This window comes from Sturnira hondurensis, unplaced genomic scaffold (genome assembly GCF_014824575.4).
Source record: "Sturnira hondurensis isolate 20B ecotype Veracruz unplaced genomic scaffold, ASM1482457v3 Scaffold0000880, whole genome shotgun sequence".
Taxonomy (NCBI): Eukaryota; Metazoa; Chordata; class Mammalia; order Chiroptera; family Phyllostomidae; genus Sturnira; species Sturnira hondurensis.
The window spans coordinates 3910076-3935737 of record NW_028073511.1 but is presented as its reverse complement, the minus strand read 5'-3'; the positions used below and the strand labels follow the sequence as shown (position 1 = coordinate 3935737).

General features: G+C 48.8%; 1 protein-coding gene, 1 long non-coding RNA gene and 1 other non-coding gene across 3 annotated transcripts; 2 read left to right on the top strand and 1 right to left on the bottom strand.

Annotated features, from left to right (window-relative positions):
• Positions 1-939: 939 nt before the first annotated feature.
• Positions 940-7371, bottom strand: PTCRA (pre T cell antigen receptor alpha). The gene is made up of 5 exons (XM_037052904.1): positions 7074-7371; positions 4034-4093; positions 3256-3576; positions 2220-2264; positions 940-1572 (listed from the first exon to the last, which is right to left on the bottom strand). The coding sequence occupies exons 1-5, from the start codon at positions 7129-7131 to the stop codon at positions 1013-1015; spliced, it is 1044 nt and encodes a 347-aa protein (XP_036908799.1). The 5' UTR covers positions 7132-7371; the 3' UTR covers positions 940-1012.
• On the top strand, positions 3885-24070 carry LOC118991619 (uncharacterized). The gene is made up of 3 exons (XR_005067456.1): positions 3885-3911; positions 7447-7451; positions 22945-24070. It is a non-coding gene; the product is annotated as an uncharacterized LOC118991619 (long non-coding RNA).
• LOC118994543 (small nucleolar RNA SNORA42/SNORA80 family) lies at positions 15928-16063 on the top strand. The gene has a single exon (XR_005068074.1). It is a non-coding gene; the product is annotated as a small nucleolar RNA SNORA42/SNORA80 family (small nucleolar RNA).
• Positions 24071-25662: the final 1592 nt, after the last annotated feature.

Genomic DNA, 25662 nt, shown 5'->3' with positions numbered 1-25662 from the left:
GCCTCTGCCCTTCGCAGTCTGTGTTGGAGAAGGAGCAGGCCCTGTAGGCATGGTGGACAGACTCATCCCTAGAGGTTGTGGGACACTCCCCCAACCCCAAATAATCCAAAAAGAGGTGGGGGGATCTTCCTACAGGTTGGTGAGAAGTGGGCAGTGGAGGAGACTGAGGGTTTTCATGCACCAGCAGCTCAGAGGGCACGGAAGCTCAAGGAAGCTGGAGGTGTCATTGACACCATATGGGGGGGCAATGTTAGAGCATAGTTCTCCGCCTGCACCTTGGGGGAAGACCAAGGCAGCACCATTTATCCAGTATGTGTCCTGTGCTACCCAGGGAACATTTAGATTCACATGAAAGCACCCAGAGATTCTTGAGCTGGTTACTGAGAGGAGCCTCTGGGAGAGGCTGGATTTCCTGGCAGTGTTGAGGCACGCAGGTCACACTCCACCCTGGGAGCCGCATAGTCTATCAGTGCAAAAGCCCTCTGTAGGAAACAAAACAAAACAAAACAGAAACCTCCATAGTGCCTGGCTCAGAGTTGATGCTCAGTGAATGTTTGTGAAATGAATAATGACCCTTCATTGATTCATAATGTGTAAGTTTGGAATTACCATCAGAGCTCTTGGCACTGGACGGACTCCCGTTACTCTGGGATTCTGGCCCTGTTCATGGCTTCCTGGGCTCTTCGCCCTGACCTCTCAAGGCGCTGGGCCAGGGTGAGGAGACAGAGAAGGGGCCTTATCCCATGCCTGGCTGTGGTGCAAGGAGGCAGGGGGTGACAGAGTCCTCCCCAACCTTTAGCCCCACTCTGCAATTCCCAGGGTCTTGCCCTCAGTAAACCTTCTTCCTCAGGTCAGCCTTCCCAGATTTCTGCCCCTTCTAAATCTGCTAAATTCCCTCCTCCCAGAGGAGACATGAATTAAAATACACATTTTTCATTCGCTTGTGCCACTTAAATTCTCCTTTAATAGTCCTCAGTTACCTGCACCTCACAGGTCCCAGTGCCTGGGTCAGTCACAACCCTCCAGGGGCTCCCAGTCTGATGAGAGACACGCAGCCCTTTCTCTCAGAAGGGTCTCCGTGGGAAGGTGGCGACGGCCTCGCCCCCAGGAAACTCGGGGCTGCGGGAGGCAGGTTGCACACAAATCTGCCAAGGCAGGAGGCAGGGAACCTGGGCGCGGGTCTTGAGCACCAAGCCCAGGCTGGGTGGGTGGAGAGCGCCCCCTCATCCCAGATTGGTCTCCTGCTGGGATGCGGACCCGGACACGGAGGGCGGGTGTGAACCCCGCGGCCAGCCCGGGGCTGCCCTTGGCCTGCGATGCCCCTCTCACTGCGGCGACTGAAGTCGGTGCCAGCGCAGGGCTCTGCTAGGCGCCGAGGCTGCGGGCTCAGGGCCGGGGCGGAGAAGCTGGGGTCCAGTGGGCGAGTTGCCCCAGACAGGTGCCCCCGCGTGGCGGTCCAGGAGCGGAGGCGGCTGCAGGTCAGGAGCAGGTCAAACAGCAGCAGTTTAAACAGCAGCAGCCGCAAAGCCCCGAGCCGCAAAGCCCCAAGCTGCAGCGCCTCACCCGGCGTCCCTGCGGGAGGGAGAAGGAGAAGCTGAGAGCCTGCGGGATCCTCACGCACCTGCCGCCCGCAACGTTCACCTGAGAAGAGGGGTGAACGTTGTCTTCTGCTCTTACCGTTCCTCCTCTGTGAGGTCCCCCAAATTCAGGGGAAGTCCTTCCTGGTATCTAACCTCAACTCTTACTGGTAATAATAACAAATATGTGCCTAGTCTTTTTTAAATTTTATTTTATTCCTCCAAAACCAGGGGGATGTAGGCCAGGCAGGAATCAGCATTTGGCGCAAAGAGGAACCCGCTCAAAAGTCTTATTCGGTCAGGAAGAGACCCCGACTGGTGACGCTGTCCTGCGGGAGGTGGGACTTTACACCACCCAGACACTCTCCCAAGAGTCTCCCAAGGCTCTGACGCTGAGACTGTTCATCTAGGCTGTCCAAGGAGACCTTCAAAAACCCTTCTGTCAGCTCTCACCTATGCTTCTCATTTGGTGTCCAGGAATTGGGCTGGGGTCAGCGAATCTTACGCACTGGTGGACAGAGGCCCAGGCTGTCCAGTGCATCAACCCAACAAGGCAGCCTCGAAGGGAACACCTCCCAACCCCAGTAGCACCCATCAGGCCAGAACCCAACAGAGCCCAAGGTCCTGGTCCCCAGTACTCACCCCCAAGAGGTTCCCAGAGGCAGGTCCTAGCTGAGGGAATCTCTCCTGCCAGCCAAGGAGAAGGGAGTGAGATTTGGGGTGGGCTGTGCTCTCCAGGCCAGGGCTATGCTCTCCAGCACAGGGCTATGCCCCAGCCCTGGAGCAGTGCAGTGTTCTTGGCACGTTGGGTAAATGGACAAATCAGCCAGCAGTGGGAACCCTGAGCTCCTTCGCTGCAAGTCCTGGAGGGGCCCAGGTCTCCCTCACTCCCCTCTGTCCCCAGTTCTGTTCCCGACCCCGACCAACGCTGAGGTGCCCCAGCGCTTTCACATACGGAATCGATCTTCTCAGCAGCCTTCTTTGGAAGGCAGGACATTTATTCAACAAACATTGCCATTTGGAAGGTCATGAAACTAACATAATCCAAAAAAGAGGAAGTCAGTCATCTGGTTATTAATAAAGTAATAATAATAGCTGGGCTTGACATATTACTTAACTTCCCCGTGCCTGTACAATGAGAAAAATTGTACGACCTACTTCATAAGTGTAAAGTGTTTACAATAGTGCCTGGCACAGAGTAACGCTGACTAAGTGAGTGGTAGCATTTTATTATTTAATTATGGTTTGGTTCTAATACGTAGGGTGTCGTATATAGGGTGTCTGACACCCTATATACGTGTATCTATTAGTACATAGATACTAATCCTAAAGATATATATATAGAGAGAGGTTAGCCCTAGGTAGTAGGGTTTGTATATACACATATAAACCCTATTAATGTATACCTCAATCCCAGGAGAAAGGAGGCATTATCACCTCTTGGAAGTCATGCACCAGAGCCTGGAGTTGAATGAGATATCACATTTGCAAATCCCAGGACTCAGGGCCCTGAGTTGACCCTGCTCTGGACCCAGGCATCTCTTCATCTAGATGGTTGGCACTTGGACACCCTTCATGCCCCCATGGTGTGGCCCTGCCTTCCCTCCCACCACATCCTGGTCCCCGGGTGTGTGAAAGGGGTAGGGAGCACCCACAGGGCCCCAGGCTCCATCCCCACCTGTCAGCAGTAGGGGCTGCGTGCTCTGGCTGTGGTCCCCAGCCCCAGCCCCGGTGTGGCAGGCCAAGGTTTCCCAGGATGTCAGCTCCTCAGAAGGCAGGGATAGCTGGGCCAGGCTAGTCCAGGTACCGTCCGCGGCTGGGGAAGGGCCGTAGGTGAAAGCATCCAGGGCACTGCCGTTGCCAGCTGAGAACCAGATGGGGCTCTCAAGGCCAGGGGGTGCAACATCAAGGACCAGGCAGACCACCAGCATCTGCTGCTTCCCATCCACCAGCAGCATGATTGGGGGAGGCAGAGAGGGGAAGGGTGTGCCGCCCACACCTGTAAGAAAGCACGTGCCTGTGGGGGACTGCATCTGTCCGTGCCTCCCCCTCCACCCCCGGCCCAGGCCAGCATCTCACTGTAGGTCTCTATGCTTCTACCTGTCCTTTCACCGCCCATCTATCTGGCCATCTTCTCAACCATCTCTCTGTCCTTGCATTTCCCATCTAAACACCCTTTCTTCCCCGCATCCTTTTATTCACCCATCTGCTTATCCATCCTTTCTTCCCTCATCCATGTTTCCCACATCTATTCTCTCTACTTTCCATCTCTCTGTCCATCCATCCATCCGTCCATCTGTTCATCCATCCATTCCATCTTTTCATCACTTCTCTGTCATATTTGAATCTGTCTGTGCAAGGCACTGGGGATACAACATGAATTAATATATTGTCCCTGCTTTCACGGAAGCCAGTCTCATGGAGAGACAGCAGATGCATAAACAAACGCACAATACCTTGTTGCACCAGCCTCAGGAGAGAGGTGGCCTCTGGGGAGGAAGGCAAGGAAACGAGATCTGGAATAAGATCAAAGGGGCTTCAAAAGTGTCTGTAACTTTTTTGTTTCTTTAAAAACAAAAACCAAAAAACAGCTCTGACCAGCGTGGCTCAGCGGATTGGCACCATCCTGCAAACTGGAAAGTTGCCAGTTTGATTCCCTATCAGGGCACACGCTTAGTTGTGGGCCAGGTCCCCTGCTGGGGACATGCAGGAGGCAGCCCAGCCATGTTTCTCTGGCACACCCATTTCTCTCCGCCCCTTCCCCTCTCTCTAAAAAATAAATCAATAAAATCTTTAAACAAACATACAAAAACCTGATTCACTTTTCCCCACAGGCATGCACCTTCTAAACTCTAAGGGTCCACCCCAGACTTGCAACCTTGGGAGCAGTGGGCAGCAGCAGCTCACCCTGGGCTGACCCCCTGAGCCTGTCTCCAAGGCCCCTTTCCCCGACTCCCCAGGGACCCAAAGCAGCTCCGCCCGGGCTCTCCTGGCGCTTCTTCTGTGCTGAGCGCTTCCTATTCATTGTCCCCACTTTAATAAATGTACTTTCAAAAATAAAAAATAAAAAAATAAAAATTAATATATAAGTTTGATTCAAATATGGCAAGATTTTAACCATTTGTTAATCTGGGTGGAGTATACAAAGGGGTTTATTGCATTATTCTAAATTCTTTTGTGTAAGTCTGTAGTGTGTATGTTTTTTAATATGTTTATTGATTTCAGAGAGAGAAGAAGCGGGAGAGAGACAAACATAGATTGCTTGCCTCCCATATGCACCCCGAACAGGGATCGAACCTGCAACCTAGGTGTGTGCTCTGACCAGGAACTGCCCCCTGCCACCTTCTGGTGTACAGGATGACACTCCCCTCAGCTGAGCCACACTGGCCAGGGCTGTAGTGCTGTGCTGTGTTGCGTTGTGTTGTGTGGTGTTCACCAGCTGTGCTTAGATATAATTCATGCACCGTACAAGCCACCTATTTAAAGTGTGGGTCTGTATTATTGCATAATTAAAAAAACAAAAACAAGCCCTGGCTGGTGTAGCTCAGTGGATTGAGTATGGGCCTGTGAACCAAAAGATTGGGGTCCACTCCCCAGTCAGGGCACATGCCTGGGTTGCAGGCTGGTTCCCTGCAGGGGACTCAGGAGAAGCAACCATACATTGATATTTCTCTCCCTCTCTCCTTCCCTTCTCTTCTAAAGATAGATAAACAAACAAACATGTCCTAATTATTAAAAACAAAAAAACAAGCCCTATAGACCCTGCAAACACCTGTCCTGTATTTTCCCGAAGAGCCCTAACTTTCCACAAACTTATTCTTTTCAGCAAAGAGGACTCATTTAACATATAGAATGATGTTATTTTTAAATAGTTGGATATGTGTTCATGTAAATGAAATCTCAAAGGTGAAAGCCTCCAAACAAATTAAAACTGATTAAGTGCACCCGGGGCAGAGAGATGCCCAGGGTGCAGGGCAGGGTGCCAGGGTACCTTGTGGGGATGTGGGGGGTGCTCATGTGGGATTTCTGGGAGGTCAAGTAACTGACCTAGTAGCACACAGACGGTGAGTAGCCCACTCAAGATCTGAATGATCTCTGTGGCTCCAGTCCCGCATATCACTCTACGTGGAAGGATGGCTAACATTTTGCTAGTAACACAGTGGACCAAGCCTGGGATGTGACCTCGGACAGAGTTGGTTTGTCTCATTCACTTAATATACTGAGTCTCAAAGATCCCATCAATAATATGGGGTTGATAACACCAGCCCCACAAAAGTGCTGTGAAGAATAAAGTTCATGCCCTGGCTGGTGTAGCTCAATGGATTGAGTGTGGGCCTGCGAACCACATGATCATGGTTCGATTCCCAGTCAGGGCACATGCCTGGGTTGCAGGCCAGTTTCCAGTAGGGGCCAGTTCCCTGCAGGGGATGCATTGATGTTTCCTTCCTCTCTCCTTCCCTTCCCCTCTAAAGATAAATAAATAAAATGTTTTTAAAAATCTTTAAAAAGGAAAAAAAAAAGAATAAAGTTCATGAACGTGAAACACTATGGAGACGAGTAGTTGTGTCGACCGACACCAATATTAGGAAGGTATGACAAACAAAGGGCATAGACAAGGCTGGGTGTGAGCTCCAGGAATCACAACCGGAACCTTCCAGTTACACGGACAGAGACACTCCCCAAGTGAAGTGAAGCATCCACCTCCTCCACAAAGCCTCCCAGGATTGCTCCTCCTCACCCTGGCTGCCTCCTCACCCCAGCTCAGGCCTCCTGCATTGGGCATGTCCTGCTCCACATCAGTGTGGCTCCCTCCTTAAGAAGAGCTGGTGGCACATTGGGGGCCAGCTTTAGCTCAAGGAGACATCCTAATTCAAAGGTCAAGGACTTTCCCTCACTACACATGTGCAAATATTCCTATGCTTCTAGATTAAGCTGGAATTCTCAAAATTTGAGTCCTTTGGCTCTAGTATTGATCTTTGGAGGACGGGGGGTAAGTACACCTTGGAAGTAAGGAGGCCTTGGGACTTCTCTTGAGAGCCCGTCCATAAGGAGGACCTGGGAGTGGATCTGGAACACCCTGAGCCCTGTAGAAATAGGGCATGCTGAGGGCAGGAGACCTGGACTGGAAGCACAGGAGGGGACCTTACAAGGTTGCCCACATCCCATCACCCCATATCACGTACTACAGCCCCGGCTACCCCACCTTGATGCCCATGGACACCCATCCAGCTTGCTCTTGTTTCTCTGTACCTCCAACAGGCAACTGCAAATACTGTGGGCTCCAAGGGAGCAGGACTTGGGGCGCCAGAGCAAGGCAGCTGGGAAGCAGAGTACAATGGAGAAGGGGAAGATGGCCTTCTGGTGAGTCCCTCTCCAGGCGGCCCCAAATGCCGCTGTTCTGTCTCCCTGAATCTCACCCACACCCGGAGGCCCAGAGGGAGTGGGGCTTGGGGCAGAAGAATGGGGCACAGAAAGGGATGCAGGGAGGGGACTCACCTGTGGGCAGGGCTGGACACCCGAGGGCCAGGAGAAGCAGCAGCCAAGTCCTGGCCATGGCCCACCTGAGAGGAGGCCAGACACAGCTGCAGACCTGAGGTGTGGGCTGGGGAGGAGGCACCCACAAGACCGCCTCCCAGGCCACAGGCCCAGCTGCACCTCAGCTGCTCCACCGCGGAACCGTTTCCCTCGAGAGGGGCCCCTCCCACTCCACCCTGGCCCCCAAACCCGATTCTCTCTCATGGGCCAGGAAACTCAGGGCGCCCCTCCACAGCAGGAGCTGCGTGCCCATGCTCCCTCCCTTCTGAAGAGCCTTTTCCCAGTCACCAGCCCTGCCATCTATAGGATACGAAGTGCGAGGTAGTATGGCAAGGACTTGTAACACAGCAATTCATTCCATCTGCTCAAAGGCTGTGAGTTCTGTTTCACAGGTGAGGCAACTGAGGCTCGGAGAGATGGCGTGGCCTGCCCAAGTCCATATGGCTGGCAGGTGGAGAGCCAGGGCTTGGATGTTTCGTGATGGCTGGCCTTCCTATAGCCAAACAGCCCAGTGAACTTATCTCCATGTTATCACACTGCCCCTTTGAAACAGAATTTATTTTTCTTAGAGTAGTTTCAAGTTCACAGCAAAACTGAGCAGGAGGTTCAAAGAGTTCCCATATATTCCCTGCACATAAAACCTCCCCTTAAAAAAATAAACTTTTTAAATGCCATTTTCAGTGGCTCCACAAATTTTAGCTAGGTGTCATTTTGACCCTAAAACTTCTCATTTAGCCCCAGCTGGTGTAGCTCAGTGGATTGAGCGCAGGCTTGTGAACCAAAGCATCGCCGGTTTGATTCCCAATCAGGGCACATGCCTGGGTTGCAGGCCATGTCCCCAGTATGTGGTGTGCTGGAGGGAACCTTACATTGATGTTTCTCTCCCTCTCTTTCTCCCTCCCTTCCCCATCTCTCTAAAATAAAGAAATAAAACCTTAAAAATACTAAATAAAAAACCACCCCAAACTTCCCATCTAGGTATATACCCTAATGGAATAATAAGAGATTCAGTCATTACAAGACAAAGATTTATGCATACTTTTGTGCATAAATCTTTGAAGTGTTACATTGAAAAAGCAATAGGAAACAACCTAACTGTTCAGTGCTAGGGGAAGGGTTACATGAATTCATGTTCAGTGTATTTATATTAGTGAATATCAGGCAGCTGCTTCAAATCAGGTTTTCAAAGAAGGTTGTTTTGTTTGTTTGTTTTTCCACTTTTTTATTGAATTTATTGTGGTGCATTGGTTATATAGGTTTTACGTGCCCAGTTCTAAAACACATCATCTGTATACACTGTGTTGTGTTCACCACCCTAAGTCTCCTTCCACCACCGTCTATCCCCCTGTAACATCCTCTACCTCCCCTCCCCTCCCCCCAAAGAGTGTTTAATGACAGGAGATATAGAATGGAGTTTGGTTCAGTGTGTTGCAAAGGCAGAATGCCTGGCTCTCAACACTGACTAGGTCCCTCAGGAGTCATGTGACTTTCACCAAATTACTTACTTCCCTAATTCTCAATTTCCTCATTTGTGATGGGGATGGTAATACCTCAGAGGGTCCTGTGACCTTTAAACAAGATAAACCACGGAGAGGATTTAGCATGATTCTTTATATGACACGTTCTTGAATAATACAGTTCTGTTCAATGTTGTTTCTTTATAACATCAATGAGAAAATAAAATTGTTTTCTGCTGGGGCCACTGTCTGTATAGTTTGCCTGGGTTTTCTCCAGGAACTCAGGTTTCTTCCCACACCCCAAAGATGGGGTGAATTGGGGGTCTACGTTGTCTCAGTCTGAGCGAGTGTGAGCGCATGTGATTCGCCCTGCAATGGAAGGGTGGCCCGTCCGGGGTGTCCCTCCTCCTGGTGCCCTGGGCTGCTGGGGTGGTCTCTGGCCACCTGTGACCCTGAACTGGAATAAACAGGTTGGAAAGTAATTATCTCATTTTTCACTAATCTTTTAAAAATGCATGTGTACTTCATATGTATTTTAACATTTAATATTAGAAGTGCCTTGGGTCTTAGAATTTTTGTGATGCTTTTGTGACCAGAAGTATGCCTCAGGAACCCAAGTCTTGTTTACTAAGTCGATTAGCCTGTGGTGACATTGGTCTCCTAATGCATCATTTTGCCGTAAGTCATATCGATGTTGAACACCTACAGTGCATAGTAAGAAGTCACAAACGTTCTCTCTTTACATGTGTGAGTACATAATCGCATACACGGAAAGTTTAAACGAGCAGGATACAAGTCTAAGTAGACTCTATATTCCCAATTCGGTGTAAGAAATACATAACTGTCCCTCGAAGGAAGCAGACCAGCCATTAAAAAACGTCATCTGCTATGCTAGGATTTTGGATGGTTTTTCATTTTCATCTTCAGAATTGTTTATTTCCCAAATTTTCTACAGTGAATCTGTATTATTTTAAAACCATAAAATTAAACATTATTAAAAAGCAAACTACATATGTACTATAGCCTTTATTCCTTTATTATTAAACATTTGGGTTTTCCAGTTTGGGGCAATGGATATATATCTTTGTTCATAAAGAATTTTCCTTAGAAGTATTGGCTTAAAGGCCACTGAGTTTTGGGATTAACTTAAAAATTTGAAGCTGTAGACAACCACACATAACATAAAATCCTCCCTCTTGTCCACTCTGAAGCGCACAGCGCTGGGCTGGGGCGTTGATCACCTTTGCCGCGCGCACGCGCGCGCGCAGCGCCCCAACCCCGAGCCCTGCCGGAGTCCGGAGTCCGTCTCTCCGCCACATCGTAGCTCAGGCCCGCTGAGCAGCCCGGGCCTCCGTTTCCTCTCCCCGCCCCTGCCGCCTGGCAGTCCACTTTCTGTCTCTGTAAATTCGACTGCCTCATCAAAGAGACATCATAAAGAATTTGTCTTTTTGTGCCTGGCTTATTTCATTTAGCATGATGTCACCAAGGTTCATCATCTGTGTTGTGGCCTATGTCAGGATTTCCTTTCTTTTTAACGCTGAATTATATTCCCTTGTCTCTATATGCTACTTTTTGCTTCTTGTGCACTCATTTCTCAACGCACATTCCTCAGTGGTTGCTTCCCATTTTAGCTGTTGTGATACCACTGTGAACCTGGGCCACTGATACCTCATCACGCCCGCCTTCCACTCCCTTGTGTACACACCCAGAAGTGGAATTGCTGGATCACGCGTTTTTAATTTTATTTCTTCTAAAGAGTTTGTTTCTTTATTTTTAGAGACAGGGGAAGGGAAGGAGAAAGAGAGGGAAGGAAACATCAATGTGTGGTTGCCTCTCGCACACCAACCACGAGGGACCTGGCCCGCAACCCAGGCATGTGCCCTGACTGGGAATCAAACCAGCGACCGTTTGGTTCGAAGGCCCATGCTCAATCCACTGAGCTACACCAGCCAGGGCTATTTTTAATTTTAATTTGATAGCAGCCATCCTAGTGGGCGTGAACTGATACCTCACTATGTTTTTTAAATGTTTTTTAATTACTGATTTTAGCAGGGGGAGACGGGCACTGATTTGTTGTTCCACTTATGTATTCATAGGTTGATTCTTGTATGTGCGCTGATGGGAAAGTGAGCCCACAATCCTGGAGTATCCAGACAACGTTTTAACCAACTGAATGAACCAACCAGGGCGAATGTCAGTTTGCATTCCCCTAATGATTAGTGATGTTGAGCATCTAAGGCCTCTGTATTTAAGGCTCCCTGACACACATCTGCTCTACTAATTTATACTCTACTATAATGTACCAAAGGCCCACTTCATCCCCATCAGCATTTGGCATTTCTTGGGGGAAAAAGATCCTAATTCAGTTAAAAATGGTATGTCACCTCTCTGACCACAACCTCATTCTCCCACTTGGTCGTTTCCTTCCCTGTGCAGTCTGAGTTGACCTCCCGCATTCCCCGCATCTTGGTGAGAGCTTCTGGGACCCACTTCCAAGGATACCAGCCCCTTGTACACTGCACTTGGCTGGATGGAGCCCTTCCCAATTCACTGGCTACTCTTAATTTCACTCTTCTTTTCTAAACCTGCAGTTTTTTGTTTTGTGTGAACCAACATAGCCATCTTCCCCGACTGGGATTTATCGGGATTTCTCTCATGGCTTCGAAGCCTAGCAAACATCCCCCCTTGACAGAACCATTGTAGACTCGCTTCTAGTGTCCATGGTGCTTGTAGTTTAATCCCTGCTGGCTCTGTCCCCGATTTAATGCCATCAGGAATTAATTTTGGTGTAGGAAAAATGTGCATCTGAATTTTTTTCCCAAAGAGCTAGCCAATTATCCCAGGATTATTAATTGAAAAATCCGTCCTGTCCCCATTATTTGGGAAACGTTACTACATGTTAATGTCTTTTACATTGGCAGGTTCACATCTTTTTGGCTCCAATTTCTTTATTCTGATGCTAGCCTCACTCAATTTTCTTTTGATTCTTTTAATAATCTCCCATGATTCAGTGTTAATAATCACGTCGCTGACAATCTCGGATATCCTGAGGGAAGCCCTCCAGCCAGGGCCTCCCTCCCGCCCCTTCCCCGCAGGGCGGCCTGGAAGCCTCAGGCGCCACGTGTTCCCAGGCGCTGCCTGGCCAGGTGTGGGTTCCTGCTGGGAGGGGGCGAGAGGGAGGGAGGCAGGTGTCCCTAACGACTCTCCCGCCCTGCAGCCTGGGGAGGTCTTGGCCCGGCTCCCTTACCACACTACAGATGGGAAAGAGCCTGTTGGCCTCTTTTGGTTTCAAGATCTTCCCAAGGAGCAGAAGGTGGAGACCCCACTGATCACTTGGGCCCCCTTTCGCCGCTAAAGCTGCCCTTGCATGGGCCCACTCCAGCTCCCTGGCCGGAGGTCTGGCTGGAAGCGTTCTTTGTTCTCACGCAGGTTCCCTCCTTCCAGGATCTCCAGCTGGTCCTAAAGATGCCCTTCCTTAGGGCAGGGGGTGGATATGCAGACAGCTGGCGTCAGATCCTGGGGCTGGATCCCCTCTCGGAGGCCCTCCCTTGGGGCTGAACTTGCCACGTGTCCACTGGCTGCTAAGAGGGAGGCTGTGTTCACAGACATTTCACTTAATCCTCACAGCCACCCCCTCCTCAGGGTATTTTCATCCCTGGTTTGCAGTCAATGAGACAGAAGCTCAGAAAAACTAGGTTACATGACTGGAGTCCCCACTGGCTGAATTGACTCCAAGGGGAGGGTGTGTCCTTTGATGCAGCTCGGCTCACCCCAGCTCACCCCGGCGCGGGGTGGGGGGTGGGGGTGGGAGTAGTGTATCTGGAGGGTCAGGGGAGTTCCTCTGATCAGTGGTTCAGATTTTAAAAAATCCCTGTCCCCAGCACAGAAGACTCGCCATGTCCCATCAGCTACTATTGATATGTCACTGGGAGGGACTGTCAATCTGGCAATACTACTATCGAAACCTATAAAATGTTAGCTACCACCAGAGATCTTCACGGAAGTTAGCAGGGTTCAGTTGGGGTCATGAGGTCTGAATTTATAACCCTGGCCACCTGCTTTCACCCCCAAGGATGCTGTCTGATGATTCTGTGCCTACACTTTGGCTGGACGGGGTTCTTTACCTGGAGGGTGACTCAGACCTTTACTCTGACAGGGTCTGAGCTCTTGGGGGTCTTGGCTTTGTTGGGTTGCTGAGGTTTTCTGTTAACCAGGACTATTGGGCAGAGGATTATTAAGAGGCCCTTCTGTGAATGCCCTGGGTTCCAGACCTAGTGCCGACCTCTATTTCACCACAGCAACCTACTTTCTCTGGTATTTGGGAAGAATCAAATCAGACCCCTCTCTCTGCCTGCTGGTTTGGTAGTATGAGAAACAAGAACGGTCAGGGGCTGTCTCAGCTTCCAAGCCATCAGTAGTATGATTGTTCCATGGAGGAAATGTTTCTCCCAGACTCACTAAGTCCAAGGTTATGGAATGGGTAGCAAAAATTACAGGCTTTGGGGTCCTGGCTGGGTAGCTCAGTTGGTTAGAGCATTGCACGTTTAATCCCCACCCAGGGCTCACACAAGAAGCAACAAATGACTGCATAAATAAGTGGAATGACAAATCGATGTGTCTATGTCTTTAAAAAGAAGATTTTTGAAATAATAGTGAGGATGCTGCTATACTAACCTTTTGGCTGTATATGATATTGATTCTGGTTTTGGTTGAAAGAATACCTTGAATCCTGTAGGATGGCACCTTCACCTTGCAGGATGCAGTTTCTCAACTTGGCTCTCCCTGAGCCTTCGGCTGGCTAATCCACTACTCTATCAAGTCAGCTGCTTCGGGTCATGGGGCACACGGTAAGACCAGTAAATTCTCTGGGCATGAGCTCATTCGTTCATTTCCTTGGGTGTAAAACATAAGCCCTGGTTGGAGGAGCTGTCATGCCGTGGTGATGGATAAGGTATTTTGTAATCCACAAATGGTGGTGCTGACGGAAGGAGAGCAGGCAGAGGTGACTTCATGCCTGGAATGGGTCTGTTCTTGTGAGGCTCAAGCATAGCCCCAGTCAAATCCATCTACAGCCAGGTGTGAATGATGCCCAGTTGAGGAGTCAGCATTGGGCTGTAAGTAGGAAGGACAGCCAGAACTGCCACAGCCAGATTAGCCTTGGAGAGGGGAGGGGGACTGTATTACTGAGACAAAGCATGGCTTCCATCCCGCCATCATAGATTGACAAAGCAAGCCCTAGAGCATCTGAGGAAAGAGGCTCATCGTGGTCAACAGAACTGTCGCCTTGTCTACCCGATGACTGTTCTTTCAATGACCATGGTTTATTGTGGGTCATCGCCATTTCCTTGCCTTTGGCTGGTGAAGATCACTACCTGCCTTTTACATCAGCAGGATGCCCCTACTCTCCCTGAGCTTGGGCAATCCAGTGCCAGTGCCCCTTCCAGCGCCCCAGCAGCATTTCCAGCCTAGGGAGGGCAGCCATCAGAGCAAGTCAAGAATGCTGGGGTCCCTCACCAATGCATTTCTTAATGTTTTGTCAAAGAGAGTGTTTTCCTGACCCCCTTAAACTGTGTGGCTAGAGGCGGCTAAGCCAGTTACAAGGTGTGAATCCAATCCAGCATTCCTATCGCTTTGAGATTTCAGATTCCTTCCTCTATAGCATGCCAGGGAAATTCTGGCATTTCAAGTTTATTACCTATAGGCCACCATTCAGTTCAGGCTTAATTAACCCACCCAGCAGACTATTAATGCCTCTCCCAGGTGCTGGAGCCAATGCATTAAATTCCAAATCCTGGAGGAGCATCCACAACCATGAGTTTGGCCAAGCTGAGCCCTACATTCCACTCTCCTGGGTCTATTTCCCACACATGTTCCCATGGCTCCTGCCAAGGCAGTTTGGCAAGGCCTGTAACTCTTTCTGTCTGGGCATTCTCCTCTTAGCGTGGGCTCTGTGCTTCCCCACCCAGGCTGTGCTGGGCTCTAACTCATAAAGGGTCTGGGGTCAAGGTTGGAAAGGTTCTGAGGCTGATACCCTGGGAGAGAGGAGAAGTACAGAGGACATGTCTCCACAGACAAGACCATTTCAAGAGAATTTGGAGATTCAAAGTCCTCAGCTTCATCCATGTCTGCCCAAATGTCCCATCCCACCCATTCCGCACCAATGCCCTTACCTTAGCATAAGAGACCTAGAGGGTCGAGCGTTTAATTAGCACTGCAGCTTGGCATCCCTTACGATGACTTCCTGGGCCAGACCTCAGCCATGTGAGCCCTCTCTGCCTATAGGAGATGAGGGACTTTTTCAAGGTGCCATCAAGCTGCCCTGATTGCTCACTCACATTTTCCGTCAGATATCGATAACTTCCTCTTCTCCTTTCCCCTGCATGTGTCCCCTGTGGCCCTCAAAAGCCAGATGATTCCACGCCTCAGTGAAGAAGAGCCACAGCCATTTCATCTCCCATCGCCCCACCCCAACAATGCAGTACCCTGTACTTGGCCCACCCACCCTCAATGAAAACTCGAGCCATGGTGAGGCCTCTGCAAGCAGTGCGATACTTGGGTGTGTTTCCCCTCTGCAAGCAGGCTTCCCCTGTACTCCTTGAAGTTATGATCCATCCGATCCCAGTATCCTGTTTGAGGCTGTTTCTGGAACCCGTTCCTGTATTGGTGAGTATGGGCAGGCTTATTGGGTGATTGGAGCAGATTTTCATAAAAGGACGATTTCCAGAGGTGTGGCAGCATGAAGGGAAATCCCGAGGGACAGTGTAGTACCTGGGACTAGTAACAGGCCTGGCGGAGTGAGGGGAGGGGACCATGGCAAGGAGCTTTGTGGGGGATCCTGAAGCCAGCAGAGGTTCTGTAGAGAGGAGGACTGGGGAGTAAATGCCCTGACCTCCTTTACCTCCTTTTTCCTGCTGGCCCTGCATTGTCCAAAGCCAAAAGTCAGAGGTGAGGGAGCCTATAGAAGGGGTCTGTAGATGCCACTGTCCAGGAGGCTGGTGAACAAGGGCAGAGAGAGGACCAGGAGGGGCCAACAGAAGAGAACCAGCCTCCACCCTCAGTCATCGGATGAGAATGCTGATGACTGCCGCATGGACGTCTCTCATTTTCCCATGTAATCTGTGGGACAGCCCTATGGGGTGGGCACTGTCACCACTCTCGGTTTACAGATAGGAAGTCAAGTGCAGGTACGTGAACTAACTCACTCCACAGTCCTGCAGCTCTTAAGAGCTAGAAGTGGGATTAGGACCTGGGCTCCAGGGTCAGGCTCGGGCCAGCCCTGCGGGCTGACAAGTAGACAGACCATAAGGGCAGCTCACACCCGTGTGCTGAGATCGAATACATTTTAAAACCAGTATAGAGAATGGTAATGGATTCGTGGTGGGCCCTTCTCCGTGGGCCTCTCATAGTGTACTCATGCCAGAGTAAATTGCAGCCTCGAGCTATTTCCCAGCCTCCTTACGTGTGGCCGTGAGCATGGAAGGGGGCTGCACAGTGATAACAATAAAGAGGCTCTCTCTGTGGAGCACGCCCACACCTTTCCCCCAGGTGCATGTTCCTTGTCTCTCTCTCCTAAGCTCCAAGGGCCCTCCTTTTGCCTCTGTAACTTGTCTCCTGAGCTAATTTCTTCCACAGCCCACTTCTTCTACCTCTGTTACTCTCTTCTTTAAAAAATAGTTTTTAGCCCTGGCTGGTGTAGCTCAGTGGATTGAGCACAAAGAATTAAAAAACAAAAACAAAACAAAAACAAAACAAAAACAGTTTTTAGCCCTGGCTGGTGTAACTCAGTGGATTGAGTGTGGGTCTGCAAACCAAAGGATCATGGTTCGATTCCCAGTCAGGGCACATGCCTGGGTTGCAGGCCAGTTCCCAGCAGGGGACGCACTAGAGGCCACCATACATTGATGTTTCTCTCCCTCTCTCCTTCCCTTCCCCTCTAAAGATAAATAAATAAAATGTTTAAAAAATAAATAAAAACAAAAAACAATTTTTACTTATAGATTTTCAAGAGAGAGAGAAAAACATAGATTTGTTGTTCCACTTATTTGTGCATTCGTTGGTTGATTCCTGTATGTGCCCTGACTGGGGATTGAACCCACAACCTTGGTGCATTGGGATGATACTCTAACCAACTGAGCTATCCAGCCAGGACTTATCTTTGTGACTTTCTAAATGAACTTTCTGGTATAGATAAATACATACATACATACATACATACATACATATATACCAGTATAATGTGTAGGCTGTTGATTTCAGTTAGCACATAACCACACTGGGCACCACACTATATTGTTTATGTAATAAGCTTTAGGATTTACCTATATCATTTGATTACATCGTAATTACTGCAGTACTTACCTCTGTGACATTTCCCCTGGGATGAGTGTGAGCCCCTCGAGGACAGAGATCTGCGCACCAAGCATCTGGCACTGTGGGCAGCACACGGTGGGTTCTCCATCAGTGCTTACGTGGAGTTGAATTCGACCTTTCCTCTTTAAGTTGGTGATGATACATTCAGTCAGTCAGTCATGTAGCTAACACTTTGTGAGTACCACCAGGTCTCTGAGGTTTTAGTCTAGGCACACAGGGACACTGGATGAGTAAGACCCTTGGCCTAATCTACACACAATGTGCAGATGGTGAGGTGAGCAAGGGGTTGTGGGAGTGCAGAAAAAGAATCAATTAACTCTGATGGTGACATAGAAGGGGTGGGTCCATTGAGGGGAAGCCTTCAAAGGATTAATTGGGTTTCATTCAGTAAGTGAGAGAGGAAAGGGCATTTGCTGCTGAGACAGACCTTTAAAAATCATGGACGACCCCTGGCTGGTGTGGCTCAGTGGATGGAGTGCCTGCCTGTGAACCTGCAGGTCGCCGGTTCGGTTCCCCTCAGGGTGAGTGCCTGAGTTGCGGGCCTGGCGCCTAGTGGGATCTGCAAGAGGCAAGCGGTGGGTGTTTTCTCTCCCTCTCTTTTCTCCCTTCCTTCCCCTTTCTCTAAAAATAAATAAATAAAATCTTTTTAAAATATGTAAAAATCATGGATGAAAGGTGTCTAGTGAGTTATAAATGAGCTTGGAGGGTTTGGATCCTGTCTCCAAAATTGGACTTGATACCTGGCCTTTCCACCCCTGCCAAAATGGGGTCCCACCTGACACGTGGAGAGGCTGCGGATATGCCTGCATGGGAAACGTCTTCCACCTCCCTGTCTGTGGGTTTCTTCAGTTTTCTTCCTTTTTTTTTTCCTTGCCTTCTGTATGCACATCTATGGCAGTGCTCAATCTCAGAATGGCTGCCCACAGGGGAGGGGCCTCTGTGCACGATGAAGGAGAGGCAGCCTGGGACAGGGAGAAACTACGGGATTGAGTCAGGAGCTCTGTTACCCCCTTTCGTGTGCTCAGTTTCCTTCTCTGTGTATTAGAAAGTCGAGCTCAGCTGGGTCTGAGGTCCCTTTTGACGACCCGATTCCTAGGCTTATCCCGCCCACCCTATGGCATTGTGCTGAGAATAAAAGGGAGAATGCGAGAGAAGAAAAAACGATGCCAAGACAACTCCCAACTTTGCAAGCACATACACATCACTGTTCCTAATTCGGAGAAAATTTCGTCATTACAGTGCCTGGGAGGACACTCAAGGTTGTTGTCATAGGGTCATTTTTAAAAATTTTATTTTCAGTTACAGTTGACATTCAATATTCTTTTGTACTAGGTTCAGGTGTACAGCATAGTAGTCAGACAATCATATACTTACAAACTGTTGCCCCCGGTATTTCTCGTACCCACCTGGCCCCATACACAGTTACTGCAGTATTATTCACTGTATTCCCTGTGCTGTACTCCACATCCCTGTGACTGCTCTGTGACCACCAATCTGTACTTCATAACCCCTTCACCTTTTCACCCAGCCCCCCAACTCCCACCCCCTCTGGCAACCCTCAGTCTCCAAGGGTGGTCTCTCTTTTGTCTTTCTTTTTTTATTTTTAAAAAAGATTTTATTTATTTATTTTTAGAGAAGGGAAGAGAGGGAGAGAAACATTAATGTGTGGCTGCCTCTCACACACCCACTACTGGGGAAGGATCAGGCCTGCAACCCAGGCCTGTGCCCTGACTGGGAATCAAACCAGCCACACTTGGATTCAGGCAGGCACTCAATCCACTGAGCCACACTAGCTAGGGCCCTTTTAAAAAACTTTCATTTATTGGAGAGGGAGAGAGAAACATTGATTTGTTGTTCTACTTATTTATGCATTCATTGCCTGATCCTCTCAGGTGCCCTGACCAGAGATCAAACCTTGAAGTGTGGGGATGATGCTCAAACCAACTGAGCTCGCCGGCCAGGGCCCCGTGATTGGTTTTGACCTCACAGAGATGTTTTCATCTTGTACTTGGCTGGTAGAAAGAAGGTGTGGTGGCACAGAACACCAGACCCCCGCCCCAAGGACATCTAAGAAAGTGAACCTGGTGAATGGGAGGGCATCCTTAGGGCAAGAACTGCAGGCGGTTGCCCAGGAAACTGATGCAGGCCACAGAGAGATGGATGAGTTCCTCACTCAGTGTCCTTTTAAACCCCCCACTGGTGTACTGCACTTGAATTCTGGCGCTAACCATATGGAGCTAGCACAGACCCCATGAGGTACAGGGCATGGTCCCCAACAAGACTGCTTTTACTTCAAACTGCAAGTTCAGGGGGGTCCCCAGGCCACGGACAATTCTGATGGGCTGGGTAAAAATTGGGGGGATCCCACAACCTTCTTCAGGTTCAATAACTCACTAGGACAACTCACAGAACTCAGGAAAGTGTCATTCTTTTTTTTTTTTTTTACCTGTGCGCCATGCGAATTTTTATTTTTTATTTTAAAATATATTTTATTGATTATACCATTACAGTTGTTCTATTCCCCCCCTTCATTCCCCTCCACCCGCACACTCCCTCCCCCACCATTCTCCCCCCTCTTAGTTTATAACCACGTGTCTCACGTTCTTTAGATTCTATATTTCCCCCACTATTCTTGCCCTCCCTCTATCTATTTTCTACCTACCATCTATGCCATTTTCTGTGCCTTCTCCCCCCTCCTCCTCCTCCCACCCCCCTGTTTCTAACCCTCCATGTGTTCTTCATTTCTATGGTTCCACTCCTGATCTAGCTGTCCTCTTGGTTTGCTTTTGTTTTAGGTGTGGTTGTTAATAACTGTGTGTTTGCTGTCCTTTCACTGTTAATATTTTTTCATCTTCTTTTTCTTATATAAGTCCCTTTAGCATTTCTTATAATAAGGGCTTGGTGATGATGAACTCCTTGAACTTGACCTTATCTGAGAAGCACTTTATCTGTCCTTCCATTCTAAATGAAAGTTTTGCTGGATAAAGCAATCTTGGCTGTAGGTCTTTGGATTTCATGACTTGGAATACTTCTTTCCAGCCCCTTCTTGCCTGTAAGGTCTCTTTTGAGAAATCCGCTGACAGTCTGATGGGTACTCCTTTGTAGGTGACTGTCCCCTTATCCCTTGATGCTTCTAGGATTCTCTCCTTCATTTTGGTCTTGGCTAATGTAATTATGATGTGCCTTGGTGTGTTCCTTCTTGGGTCCAACTTCTTTGGCACTCTCTGAGCTTCCTGGATTTCCTGGAAGTCTATTTCCTTTGCCAGACTGGGGAAGTTCTCTTTTATTATTTGTTCAAATATGTTTTCCACTCGTGGCTGTTTCTTTCCCCCTTCTGGTACCCCTATAATCCGGATGTTGGAACATTTAAAGATGTCCTGGAGGTTCCTAAGCCTCTCCTCATTTTTTTGAATTCTTATTTCTTCATTCCTTTCTGGTGGGATGTTTTGTTCTTCCTTCTGGTCCATTCCATTGATTTGAGTCCCCGTTTCCTTTCCATCACTATTGGTTTCCTGGACATTTCCCTTCATTTCAATTAGTTTAGCCTTCATATGTTCCTCTAATTTGTGACTATAATCTACCAGTTCTGTGAGCACCCTGATAAATAGTGTCTTGAATTGTGCTTCTGAGAGGCTGGCAATTTCTTGGTCGCTTAGATTTATTGGCTCTGGGACTTTGCGTTCTTCTTGCACCATCTTTTGGGCTGTTTGTGCCTGTTCCGTACCAGGATCGGAGCCCTAAAGTGTTCACTAGAACAGGGCAAGTAAGTCGCTGGGTTGTGACGTTGTATGTGGGGGCGGGGTCAAAGAGGGACAATGGCCTCCCGCCTGCCGCCTGCTGCCTCGTCCCCCACCGGCGCCGCAACCACCACCGTCACCAGGCCCACGTGTTTCGTTCCACTGCACACGAGTGTGCCACTGCCGTCAGCCCTCCACCCCTGGGTTCGTCCCCTGGGGCCTGCATGGTCCGTCTCACTGTGCGCGAATGTGTGACTGCTGTCAGTCTGCCCCGCACCCCGACTGGTTCTGGGCTGCCTGCGCGCCTAGGTCGGGGATCTGTCCTGCCCAACCCGGGTGTGTCCTAGTTCTCCAAACCTTTGTTGTATTCAAACTTGGTTGTGGGAGAAGGCACAGTGTTTCCACCTATGCCTCCATCTTGGCGGAAGTCAGGAAAGTGTCATTCTTATGATTAATTTTATTAGAGAGGACATAAGTCAGCAGGACGAGACAAATGAAGAGGTGCGTAGGGCAAGGTCTGGGAGGGTCCCAACCGCACAACTTCTGTGCCCTCTCCTCATGGAATCAGGACATGTCACCTCCCTGACACATCAATGTGATCACCGATTAGAGAGCTCCACTAAGCTTGGTGTTCAGAGTTGTTATTGGGGTTTCATTACGTACGCAAGGCTGATTAAATTAGTGGCTGGAGATTGAACTCAATCTCCAGGCCCCCTCTTCCTCCCAGACTTCACATGGCTCAAAGCCCTAACCCTCTGATCACATGGTTGGTTTTTCTGGCACGGCCAACTGCAGGACTGAAACTGCCAGAAGCCACCATGAATCACTTCGTAGCTTAAAATATCAGGGCCCACCATAAATATCACTCCTAATGCTTGGGAAATTCCAAGGATTTAGTCTTCCTCCCAGGAATGAGGGACAAAGGCCAGACAAAGCTTTTGCTCAGTGTGGTCAGTCTCCTCCAAACTGGCTTCTGAAGCCCTGCCCCTCCCTAGCTTTTTATTTTGACCAATGTCAAACCACTTAGATACACTAATTCTTAGCAACTTCCCACAATTTGCTCTCATTGTCTCTCTGTCTCATCATGACACTTCAACCGTAAATAAGCCAGCACGTATCATTTATGAACAAAGTCATCCTTCTACATAACTAAAGCACAATTGCTGCGCTCAAGACCTTTACCATTGCCCTGTCTGGGTGGCTCTTTTGGTTAGAGCATTGTCCCCGATATCCGAGGTTGCAGGTTCAATCCCCCCGCCCCCCCCACTGCAAAGCACATACAAGAATCAACCAACAAGTGCATAAATAGAACAACAAAGTTGATTCCTCTCTCTGACTCTCTCTCTAAAATCAAGAAAGAAAAATAAAAATAATAAATTCAGCATCTATATACGGCAGACCTCCCCTTTCTTCATTTTCTATGGTTTCAGTTGCTGAAGGTCAACCATGGTCTGAAAATATGAAGTGGACATTTCCGTAAATAAACAACTCATAAGTATTAAATCACAAGCTGTAGCTATGATAAAATCTTGGGCCATCTGGAGCCCTTCCACCCAGGACATGAACCATCCCTTTGTCCAGCGTCTCCACGTTGTATGTGCTCCCTGCCTGGGAGTCACTCAGTAGCTGTCTGTTATGAGATGGGTTCTCAGATAAAGAGGGACTACATTCATGTAACTTTTATTACAGCATATTCTTATAATTGTTCTATTTTATTTTGAGTTATTATTGTTACTCTCCTACTGGGACTAATTTATAAATTAAACTTTATCATAGGTATGTATGTAGGTATGAGGTTAAACATAGTATATGTAGCATTCATAGTAGAGGTACCTATGGTTTCACGAATCCACCAGAGGTCTTGGAATGTACAGTCTGCAGATAAGGTGGGACACTGCAACACTATCATCGAGGATACAGAATCACATTCCAATTTTCCCAAGGGTAAAAGGTCCTTTGTAACTGATTCCCACCCCACCCCCATCTTAGATCCAATCCAGGATCACACTTTGCACTTTCCCTGTCTCTAATCTGACAGTTCCTCGGTCTTTTCGTTTTTCTTTCCTTTTTATGATATTCACATAAAAAACCCCACACATTTGTCATCTCACAATATGGAGGTCAGAAGTCTGAAATGGATATCACCGGGCTAAAATGAAGTTCTTATCAGGGCTGAATCCCTTCTGTTTCCTTGCCTTCTAGAGGCTTCTTGTATTCCTCGGTTTGTGGCTCCTTCCTCTGTCTTCAAAGCCAGCAGCCTGGCTCTAGCCCTCCTTTGTCCATCTTCTAGGAACCAATGTAATGGTATTTGCCCATCCAGATGATCCAGAATAATCTCCCATGACACTAACATTTATAAAGTGTGCAGGCCAGTCCTTCTGCAGGATGACTCTCCCTTCCATTTGTTTGTTCATCTCCTCAGGGTTAAATTCAGGGTGAATATTTGGGCAGGAATTCAACAGAAGAGATGTAGTATTCTCACATCTGTAGTGTCCTTCTCAGTGCATATCGGGTGACACATGGTGCTAGTCTGTCCTATTAATAGTAATTGAACTTTGATTGTTATTAAGGCTAGATCAGGCTAGCTTTCAATAAACATAGAAACTGGAGAATTATTGGCACTGACTGCAGCACACCTGGTCTGGCTTCATCTGTTCTCGGTCTCTTTGGAAATGAGTCTTTAAAAAAAAAAAAGAAAAACGTAAAAAAAAAAAGATTTTCTTTATTTGGGAAAGGGAGGGAAAAAGAGAGGAAGAGAAACAGGAAGAGAAACATTGATTGCCTCCCGCACATGCTCCGACCAGGGACCAACCGCAATCCAGTCCTGTGCCCAGACCCGGAATCAAGCGGCGACCCTTTGCTTTGCCCAGCCAGCTGGGGCACCCCAGTCAGGGCGGAATGAACACTGACTGCAGGAAATGTGAAGTGAATGGGCTGGCTCCGCAGTGGTGTCACTTGTTCCCCGTTCTTTTGAGGCAGGTCCCTGGAGACGGCTCCATTTCCTGTTTGGTGCTAAGGAGGCAGAGATGGAGATTATCCCTCACCTGGTATCTACATCGGTGTCCATGTGCGTGCGCACTTCCGTGTGTGCCTGAAAGTAAAAACGCGAATAAACGTTGGCCTTTTGACTTGCATCAGCCTGTCCACATGCACGTTCAGTTCTGTGCAAGCCTTCCAGTTTCCTCTTAAGCCTTTCACATTGGAGGTTCCTGGGTGGCTTAACTCTGTGTATGTCAAGCGTCTCCGCATAGAGCCAGCCATGGTTCTCAGTTGCTCCCTTGTCTGGGCCAGCTTGGTATGGCCTGTGACCCCCCTGTCCCCTGCCACATGGTGGTTGCACCCACACTTCCCGGAAATGTTTGCCTCCGGCACACCAATCCCCTGTGCTCCCCAATATGGACCCGTCAGCCAGTCCCAGCCTGTCGGGACGAGCTCGCACGCCCGCAGAGCCACCCGCAGCCTCGGTGACCCTGGCGCAACTCCTTCAGCTGGTCCAGCAGGGCCAGAAACTCCCGGGCCTGGAAAGGCGCCATATCACGGTGACCCAAGGCGAGCCCACGGCGTCCCAGCTCCCGCGGAGGCCCAAGCCCTGGGAGGCCGCAGGCTCGGCCGAGAGCCCCGAGCAGCCGCCCTTGACCCGGGCCACAGGCACCGCCGACCCCCAGGTTTGGAGAGAGGAAGGCCCGGGGGGAGCCGGCTCCACGCACACAATGACTGAGTCTTCTTAAATGTCAAGCAGTCGGTTCTCGAGCCTCGAGATCCTTTGCAGCTCTGAGGTCCAGAGGGTGTTGACCAGTTACTCATCTTTTGTGCTTTCGCCCTGACCGTCTGAGATGAACTTAAAAACCTCTTGAGAGCACCATCGGCGTTTTCTGCATTCGTATTTCCGTACCATGATACTCATTAAAATTTTTTAAAATCCTGTTTCAGCCATTAAATGCAATTGAAACAAATCTCATACTATCTGCAATGCATAGTTTTGTTTTCATTTAAAAAATGCAACTTAGGACACATTGGGGTCTAACCCACTGGAAACTTCTTAGAAATACTGAGAATGTATTTATCTCACCCTTCATCTTATTCTGGTGGTTGTGGAAGTGAATTTGTGATTCAAGTGGCATTTTGGTTTTAGACAGCCATTCTCCAGAATGGCTTAAAAAATACACCCAACAAATGATATCCCAAAGCATTACACAGTAGCTGGTCAGTGAAAACCCTAGAACCCTTGGCTCTGAGAACCAGATGGGTAAGACAGTGGGCCTTGTGGCTCCTGCAGACTCTTCCTTCACTTTCCCCAGAAATATGGTCCCGCTTGCTCAGGGAATGGCACATCATGTTACACCACAGAGAAATGGTTTTTATAACCTCCTTTTTATATGCAATTCTAAGTTAAAACTTATTTTTCTTAATCCTTTTATCCATGTGAGACAGATAGGCTAGACTATACTATCCCCACTTTATAAGCTGGTAGAAACATCATTCCCACATTTAGTATAAAATCTGGGATAGAAACTCTGGGCTTCCACACGACTGCTCTCTGCCCATGACCTTTTGCTACATCACTTTTATCTGACTGCACAATGCTTTACAGTTAAGAGTAACACCCATTTGAGGCAGATTAACTCCTGAGCCAACCAACCCAATTAATTACCTAATAACCCGGCACATTTTAAGGCATTGTTGTACTGCTCAGTCTCACAGCTGTTTGAGGACCCCATGGACCAAAACTGTTGCAAAGCTGATCCTAATGGACCAGGCAACACAACAGCTATGCCAGTTCTCAGGTCTTTAATCCGGCCTGGCAGACCTTCACCAACTGCTTACTTGCCAGGTTGAAGAGACAGGACAGAGGAAGACTCAGGGTGGGCAGTGGTAGCAACACAAGCACATCCAGACCCCGTTTGCCAGCACGAAGCCCCAGAAGCCCAAGTGTTCTGGTGCCGGTCCACACCATTACCAGCCCAACAAGCAGTCCTGGAGTCCAGG